Source organism: Carex rostrata, chromosome 22 (genome assembly GCF_964058835.1).
Source record: "Carex rostrata chromosome 22, lpCarRost1.2, whole genome shotgun sequence".
Classification (NCBI taxonomy): Eukaryota; Viridiplantae; Streptophyta; class Magnoliopsida; order Poales; family Cyperaceae; genus Carex; species Carex rostrata.
The window spans coordinates 2,152,746-2,161,701 of record NC_135939.1 but is presented as its reverse complement, the minus strand read 5'-3'; the positions used below and the strand labels follow the sequence as shown (position 1 = coordinate 2,161,701).

Sequence of the window (8,956 nt, the reverse complement as noted above, 5' to 3'; positions counted from 1 at the left end):
AGGAGGGGGAGGGGGAGTCTAACACCCCCTCGGTCAAATAGTCTGTTCATCAACCGTTGTTTGTATTGAAGTCGAGAGGTACCAATTTTAGAGCAATTCAACAGCTGAATGTCACCGCTGAGTGAGGGGGCTGTTGTATTTTAATTCCTATTATTTTATTTTTGATGACAACGAAAGGAATGATAATATCCAATTTTAATGGTAATCTGATATGATATGGCTGCTTTCGAAGTTATTCTGAAAGCACCGAACCTGCAGAATTTAGAATCAGAATAAGTTCAGAGAGCTATTGGTGAGGAAGTATAAATGTTTTTTCCAAAATCGACATTGAAGAACTCCCTGGTAATATCCAGTGAAAGGCATGCAATCAAGGAGACAGCTCCTATTAAATACCAATGCACTAAAAATAAAAATAAATTTTTTTAATACAACTGCAGAGAGAAAATTAGAAAAAGATCCAACGTATTGCATGAAATACATTAACGAAAAGTGCCTTGTCAGTAGAAAAGCTCCTTGATAAATAAGCAGTTACCACTTACCAAATCAACTCATCTCCTGGCACAGGCATCAAAGGTTTGTACAAATCTATATTTTACATCTAACAGAGTTATTAAGCACTCACTGAAGTCAAACAGACACAAAAGGAGCAAAAACAAAAACAAACAAAGACAAAACACAGCTAAAAAGGAGCAACAGTACATAGATATCTAATTTGAAGGACCCTCTACTGCTTTCGAGTCACTACTATTATAATAGGTACTGACATCAAAGTTAGTAACTGCATTTGGACCTCTCAGTTCAATGGCTGCTATGTCATATGCCTCAGCTGCTTGCTCTTCGGTGTCTGATATAAGCGGCAAATGAAAAACTTCCAATTAATGATATATATATATATATATAAATTTTTTTTTTAATCAATAGTGAAACTTCTGATGGAAAATTGCATACCATAGGTTCCAAGGTAGATGTCTTTGGTCTCTCTGCTCTCACCAACCCGACCAATACGAGCTTGAAATTTACCATCTTTCCTCCTTAGATCCCAAATTGAAAAGGATAGAATTTAATTTATTAGACTAATCATTAGTGTTGCAATTAAATTTTTATTTTACACATTATTTCAGCTATTATTGGTTTCTATTAAAAGAACCTGGTAACTCCTCTAAACTGTGAAGAACCTCTGGAGAAGCAAGTACTCTTCCTGCAATGTAAAAATTTGAATAGAATATTAAACACTTGTACTGTTTAGAAAAGTAAATATCAAATGTCAACATTGAACTGAAATTTCAAACACGTACCTTCTTACACTAGCCACATACTCATCGTGGGACATGGTCTTCATTGTCTCTAGGTCCTCCTCATATTCCGAGACCTAGAAATAAAGTTGAGTGAAGAGTTAAGGTTTTTAAAATATACTAAAAAAATAGAAATTGAACCTAGGTATTTTGTATTACAGGAAAGTTAAGCTTGGCCTCCGAGGAAGGGCCCCAGAATTTCAGAACAGCAAGGTCATGTGCTCTAGCTGCCTTATCTTCATTATCATAACTTCCTATACAATCAAAATTGCAGTTGTCAACTAAATTTTTTATTTAAAATGATAGTATTGAGTAATTTTAAATGAAGATAAATACTTGCCTAAGTAGACTGGAGCATTATGTCAAGTAACAGAAAAGCAACCGCCATAGCGCCAATTATGCAAAGACCAAAAAGCCAAGATTAGGAATACATATTACCAAAGAGGCAAATTATGAGGAAGAACAAAATGACGGTGGTAATTTTGTTTAGTCAATCCTGAACAATTTGATAGTTTATATGAGTACCAGAATAAAAATTTCTGTATATACCAGAATAAATGAGCATAAATTTGCTAGTCAAATCTGCTAGTAAATTTCTGTATATACCAGAATAAAAATTGATAAGAAATGTATAAATGACAATTTTATAGTTTATATGAATACAAAAGGATCATAGTTCAAGTAACTTGATCAAATTAAAGTTGTAAATTATACCCAAAAAACCCCTAAAATTGAGCATCACACATGATATAACTGCGTTTGACCACCTAACTTAAAAATAAATTAACATGTTTTTAACGACATTAGCAAAATGGATCAGCTATTAGCTATTAGATTGTTCTTTTATGCTACAAGAAATTAAATAGTTCGCTTACTGTGCCTTCCCTTCCGTTTCCTGCCTGGAGCGCAGTGTATATTATCCCATAGATGTGCCTCAAATTTCCCACTCCACTTCAACCTATAATTTAAGAAAAAAATAATAATAACAAAAGAAAACCTGATAAAAATAAACCGTCCCAAAGCAAAAAATCAAGCACAAATTTAACCTAGTGACGCCATGATATTTAGACGACCGAGGCGCCGCGTGCTTCTTAATGGCGGCAGCGACAAGCGGACTCTTTGTTGACAAAGGAGTAGCTTCAATAGCTTCAGAGTCCTTTGCCACATTTTCTCCGGCTTCTGACGCCCCTTCCGTTTGTGGATCAACGGCCGCAATCTCTCCGGCGATTTCAGCGTTTTCTTCGGCCACCACTTGCTTCGTTTCTGGATCAACGGCTGGATTCTCTCGTGCGATTTCAGCGTTTTCTTCGGCCACCGCTTGCTTCGTTTCTGGATCCCGACTAGGGGATCCGGTCGTTCTATCGGTTTTCTCCGACTCCGGATTCTCTCCGGCGATTTCAGCGTTTTCTTCAGCCACCGCTTGCTTCGTTTCTGGATCCCGACTGGGGGATCCGGTCATTGTATCGGTTTCCTGCGCAGCAGAGTCGGAGGGGATTTCCGACGGATTTGGAGATCCGTGCATCGTCTCTCACCCGAATCTTGACACGCTCAACGAAGAACAGATTGCCGTCTAAAGGGAAACCCTAGTAATATTGCGATTGAAGCACCGGTGCTAATCTTAAATTTGTTGGATTAACGGGTAGGATTATAATTTTTTGTTTTGTGATTTTCTGTGACGGTCTTTGCGTCACAAGTCCATGGGCTGAACGAGGAATTGAGATGCGGGGGGTCCACGTCCATCACCGACAATCTGTGTGGCCCAACTGACATTTTCTTTATGACAGCAAACCAACTATCCTTATTCAATCCATGTCATGAATTCGCATCATTTCGAGATATCTCGAATTTTGAGTTGATATGCGGAAAATCCAGGCCGTTTAATTTCTACACGAATCTCAAAGCAACAATAACACTGTACGTGCATTCCGATTATACACCGAATTTAATATAGCCCGACATCATAAATTTGGTTAGAGTTCACTAAATTTTGTCTTTTGTTATGAATTAGTTGTTCAAATTTAATTTGTCTCTTTATAACTAGAATTATTGTATTTTTTATTTATTTTAATGAAGATATTCTATAATATTTTCATACAAAACAAATAATAAAATATAATTTATTTGTTAGTATTATGGACGGAACTAGCATATTATGTTAAAATTTTAGATAGAATGAGGATATTCCATTATATATTGAATGGAATAAGAATATTCTGTTAATATTTTAAATGAAAAAATTATATGACTTGATTAAAATAAATTAAAAATTCAATGACTATAAAATAACAAATTAAAATTGAGTAACTAATTCGTAATAATTAAAATTTACCCGATTTTACGAATGAAATCTTCGGATACGGACTCCCATATCATCGGAATTAAAATCAAAAGTGTAGATTAATAGTTGAGTTTTATGGCAGAATGTCCAATTTGATCAGATTTTTCTTTAATTTTGATCCCGCGATTAATGTAAATAATGCCAACAATTGTGATGGAAGGCAATTCGTGCAAGCTAAGTCGAGAAAAACTGAAAAATGGATCAGTTCACCTCCGCTGCTTACCGTCAGGTGCAGGTGCAAGTGCTGTGAGAATTCGCATCCTCTGAGATATCTCATATTTTGCGTGATTGTTTTGGAAAATCTCTACCGTTCAAATATGTTCTGCACAAATCTCAAAGATAAAATAATACTGGCGCTGCGCTATCCCCGAATAGGCACCGGACACGTCGGTCACGCAAAATATGATATATCTGAGGATACGCACTCGTGCTGTGATGGAAGGAAACTATTCCATGAATAAGATTAAATTCTGATCAGATAAAAACACCGTCTCATGCGCTTCGATAGAAAATCAGATAATTGATGATTGTATAATTTAGGATTTTATAATCACATTAATAATGAAGAAAGAAATTGGCATTAAAACCTCTATGAAGGGGAAGATAGGTTGAGAAACTAAGAAATTGTCACAAAAGCTCGCTCATTTACACAACTTTGGTTAAAACTTGGAGACTTGCATTTTTTTACATCTCATATAGATAAAAAAAACAACAGACACGGACCTGGCTATTTAGTTGCATGATTTGTTTGCATACCCGTTTTACTGATATCATGTTAAATGAAGCTTAGGCAAAGCAGCATTATTATTATTTTAGTTAACAAAGACTCCATGTCTACATGCTGTGCATATGCATATTACTAGAGCATCATCACATATCGAAACAAAACCACAGGAATCAAAGGATTCCATGATCAACAGCAAAGAGAATGAGAGTAGGTAAATCTTAACTATCCACATATCTAATTATTTGCAAGTTCCACGAGAACAGGCAAAACAATTCTGAGTACCATGGTTCATAGGTACACCTAGATTTGTTAGCCAGAAACCTAAGATACCCTAGTTTTACAAATAATTTTTTTTTTATGTCAATAAGTGCACCAACTTGTTTGCTAATAGCAAACAGACATAGTATAATATGGCATGAGACGATATTGGCTTTTTGTCTCATGCTGATTCATCAGGGATGAGATCTGGAGACATGTCTATTATTCCTTGAGCTTCAGGTAATGGTGATTCAGTTGCATCAGCAGCATAAAGGATCTTTTGTATGGCCTTCGTTATCTACAAAATAAATTAAGAATTTTTCACTTCTACATGCACCAAAATACTAAGTTGCATACCATATGTAGACTAAGTCTTTTGTATTGCCTTGGTTATCTACAAATAAATAAAGAATCTTAACTTGTACGTGGACCCAAGTACTATGTTCCATTCCATATTTGGACTACTAAGGGTTTGCAATAATGCTTTGTAAATTATAATGTTAAGCAAATACTAATGGAAGTAAAGAACTCTTACCATCATATTATACCAATAATAATTACCTAAAGAAATTTCAAAATTGTTCTTAGATGACAACATAAGATATCCAACATCAGAATAATTCAATTTGCATTAATACTATGAGAAGGCTAACAAATTAAATTCAAAAACTTACAAGATACGGAATGAATAGGTGGTCAAAAGGACAATTACATTTAAATTGAAAGATAAGAAAATTTTGAGCCTCTAGTCCTTCACTTATTCAGCACAAAATTTTGAGAGACAATGATAAGTAAATGTAGAGTTTCAAAAAAAAAAAGAGAGAACACTTAATGTAGTAATAGAAAATTAGTGGAATGATATTCTGTAAATTGAACGACCAATAAGCTTAAAGTAGGTTTACATCAATGGTGGAAGAAGAAATATCCATTCACTGAAACAAAAACCAGGTCATCTGGTGAAAACTGGAACTGTACCAAACAGAAAGATAGGCACAAATAAATCTGTGATGTTTTTATAAGCACTAGCAGTATTCCAAATAAAATAGATAAAAGGTGTTTTTCTACCGGAAGATGTTCCAGCTCATGCCTTTGGCAGAGAATCTCAATATCCCTCAGCTTCGAGAAGTAGAAGTCCCTTTCTTTCTCCATATTATTTAGTGTCAATTCCATATCACCTAACTAATATCAGAAATGAAGGAAAAATATAACAAGGGAACAAAAACAAAAAAATACAATAACAATGCTTAAAAAAAAGACACAGAAGTTGGGGATATACAAGTAACATATCTAAAAATACCTTTTCAGAAAGTTCCAGGATCTGTTGCTCTTTCTCAGAGTTATCTACCTTTGTCATTTTTGGACCTGAGGTGGCAAACAAAAAGACCACAATAAAAAATCAACACAAATAAGATAGTAAATCAAAATTTGAAAAAAAATGAGAAGTGAGACAAACCATAGTAGTCATGGTCAGTAGAAACACGGCCAGCAGAGTTAGATTGTAGTGTTTTGGTAGCCTTGTTTGAGACCTTGGAGCCCCGTTCTTTCCCTCCCTTAGATCTCCTCTCCAATGGATTGTAGTTCCTAGAAGTTAACAAAATACTTTCTAAGATTATTACTTCCAAAAAGTAATTATCACAAAGTAAAAGGAAGATAGCATACTCATTTGTGATTCCGCCATTTATTGAGTCACAATAGCGCTTCAGCCATTGAAGGAACTCCAGATTGTCAAGAGGACGACCCTTCACAAGCCTGTTCACCTCAATATGCTACAACAGCAACCGAAGGAAAAATGATGAGAAAAAAAAAATGTATCATGAAACTACTGTGTACAATTTGCGCGAGGCATCAACCCATCAAATAAGTAGGTCTAGGATTGAGGGGTATACGTGAAATTCCCCCATTAAGAAATTATTGAACAAAAGCTAACTACGTACCTTTGGTATCTTCAGTTTGTTGAAGACATCTTGAAGGACCTTATAATTTTGAATCATTTCATACTCTGATTTTGCATCAAAATTGACCTACATAAGAAGATAAAATTAAAAGACTTACTGATAAGAATCATAATCAGTTGTACAGTTCAAGGAAAAAAGAGAAATAACCAAAAGAGAAATTAAACCTTGTGCATCGGCACAACACCAGGATGAACCATATCCATCATTTGACACTGAACTGCTCCAGGGCATGCCTAAAATATAACCATCAAAATGAATAGGTATTGTATCATCCTTTCACTAACCAAAAGTCTTTTTTCTTTTGTCTTTCACTAAGGTAGATTATTCTCTATATATCCCACACAATATGTTATAATTGAAGTAACCAAGTGAGTTATACCAAATCAGACAATCAACATTTGAGAAACTGTAATCCAATCAAGGCAGACTACTTTGTAAGTAAATTAGCTTCATGTAAAATTCTTGATCCTTAGTTTCAGGAGTAAGGAAAAATAGAGCATACATTTACATCATTACTATTTTTCCCTTCTTTTGAAGAAGAGAAATGGATTATCCATTTAAAATTGTGGACTGAACTAGTCACCATTACAATTGATCAATCATATTGTCCTTACTATACTAGGCTCGCAATAGACAACTATTCTAAAATACTGTTACAATTGAAGACGCAAATATAAAGACATTAAACCGATTAGCAACAGACAATCGTACAATTTCTTAGGAAACGACAAACAAGTCAGCTATATACTAAATGTACTCCAAATACAAGCTATTTCCACAAATACTTCAGATAACAAGAAGGTGAAATGAAATAAAACTTAATTTCCGTAAACCCTAGCTATACCTCCTCCACTTTGGCGATGTTAAGCTGAAGCGTGGTGTTGATCCACGTCAGAATCTCGTTCCTCCCCACGAAGTACGCGCCGTCCATCATCCCAATGTTCGCTGCCGCCATCGCCATCGCACGTCCCAGGTCGTTCGATAAACCTTGATCTCGATGAGAGAAAGAGAGAAGAGAGAGAGAGAGAGAGAGCGAGCTGAGGAAACCCTTCTTTCCACCCGGGAGAATGTTTTTAAAACAAAAAGATTCAAAGAAAAAGAAAATGCAACTAGTACGCTCACCAACAGGTAACAATACCGCCAAATAATGTACGTTTGGGAAGATAGCAGATCAATTATCTACGGATGAGATTGAATTTTGGGGAAGGTGAGAAGGTCTTACGCTGCGGGTGCGGTGACGAGATAAACTAATTTGAAAAATGTGGCTATTATGGCAGTAGTGAGAGTAACCAAGGTTCGGCCGAAAGCTGGCGATGGGTGGACCGCCTCTCTTTACTCGTGTCGTTATGTTTTCTGTTTACGCGAGCAGCAAATTTTTCTCAGAAAAAATAATAATAAATAAAACAGCAAAAGTAGGCCTGCGTAGTTCCATATTAGGGCCCAGAAAAAAAATTAAGTTGGATCAATAGTTGAATTGGTTGAGAAAATTAAAATGACCTTAAATGCGCCTATTACCCAAACTAAAATCTGAATTTCGTTAATTGTATTGTAAATTGGCCCTCTATAACAATTCGGATGCTCCTCTAACCTATGTTAATAAGTATTTTTTTTCTTTTTCACTTCATACAAATTGGTCTTGTATTCCTTGTAATTTGAAAAGTGTCACGTTCTTGTAATGTGATGGCATGAATTTATGAATGACAGCTTCATTTGTTTAAGATGACTATTTTTTCTTTTTAAGACAGCAATGTCTAAAAATATAATGTTATGAGAAAAATAAATTATAACAAATATGATTGTTTCACAATAACAAATATAATGTTCTAAATTTTTTTTTATATAAATTAGGTAGTATTTATGTTAGAACTTGAAGGAGATGCATGTTAGAGATACGGAGATATCGGAGGATTTTTGAAAAATAAGTTCATATGGAAATATATGGACTTAACTGCTAGCAACATTAAAACCATCATAATCAACATACAAGGGACTATTAAGACTATTTGCCTGGTTGAATTTGTCAATTTTAGAATAACTCAATCGTTATCTATTCTCAAATGCATTTTGAAAAAAATAAAAAATAATTCCTTGAATTTTTTTTATATCATTCATATCTACAACATGTGTTTGTAGTTTTATTATGAAACATCACAGAATATGCTATCAAAAACTAACAAATCATCATACAGGACCAAAATTTGATTCCATTTATTTTATAGATTGTTAACGATCTTGTAAAGGGAAAATAACACTAATCTATTTCAAATGAAAAATATAACATTTGTATCGTTATTTACCTCATCATACAAAACAAATGTTATCAATTCAATAAATAATTTTATATAAATTTATTATTATTAGAAGCAAATATTTCTTATTTTCTATT

General features: G+C 34.4%; 2 protein-coding genes across 4 annotated transcripts; both read right to left on the bottom strand.

Moving 5' to 3' along the window:
• Nucleotides 1-447: 447 nt before the first annotated feature.
• LOC144573963 (AP2-like ethylene-responsive transcription factor AIL5) lies at nt 448-2,896 on the bottom strand. Of its 3 annotated transcripts, none has more exons than XM_078323756.1 (9): nt 2,673-2,894; nt 2,339-2,504; nt 2,168-2,250; nt 1,629-1,641; nt 1,452-1,542; nt 1,296-1,369; nt 1,148-1,198; nt 949-1,031; nt 448-844 (listed from the first exon to the last, which is right to left on the bottom strand). In XM_078323756.1, exons 1-9 carry the CDS (start codon nt 2,812-2,814, stop codon nt 708-710), a joined length of 840 nt encoding a protein of 279 aa, XP_078179882.1. In that variant the 5' UTR covers nt 2,815-2,894; the 3' UTR covers nt 448-707. The 3 variants fall into 3 exon arrangements, with proteins under 3 accessions (XP_078179882.1, XP_078179883.1, XP_078179881.1); XM_078323757.1 differs by having other exon boundaries at nt 2,339-2,567; nt 2,736-2,892; XM_078323755.1 differs by having other exon boundaries at nt 2,339-2,896.
• Nucleotides 2,897-4,557: 1,661 nt separating this feature from the next.
• On the bottom strand, nt 4,558-7,658 carry LOC144574357 (microtubule-associated protein RP/EB family member 1A-like). Its single transcript, XM_078324305.1, has 8 exons — nt 7,415-7,658; nt 6,735-6,803; nt 6,550-6,636; nt 6,275-6,381; nt 6,069-6,196; nt 5,913-5,977; nt 5,681-5,794; nt 4,558-4,913 (listed from the first exon to the last, which is right to left on the bottom strand). The coding sequence occupies exons 1-8, from the start codon at nt 7,529-7,531 to the stop codon at nt 4,797-4,799; spliced, it is 804 nt and encodes a 267-aa protein (XP_078180431.1). The 5' UTR covers nt 7,532-7,658; the 3' UTR covers nt 4,558-4,796.
• Between the last annotated feature and the right edge of the window lie 1,298 nt (nt 7,659-8,956).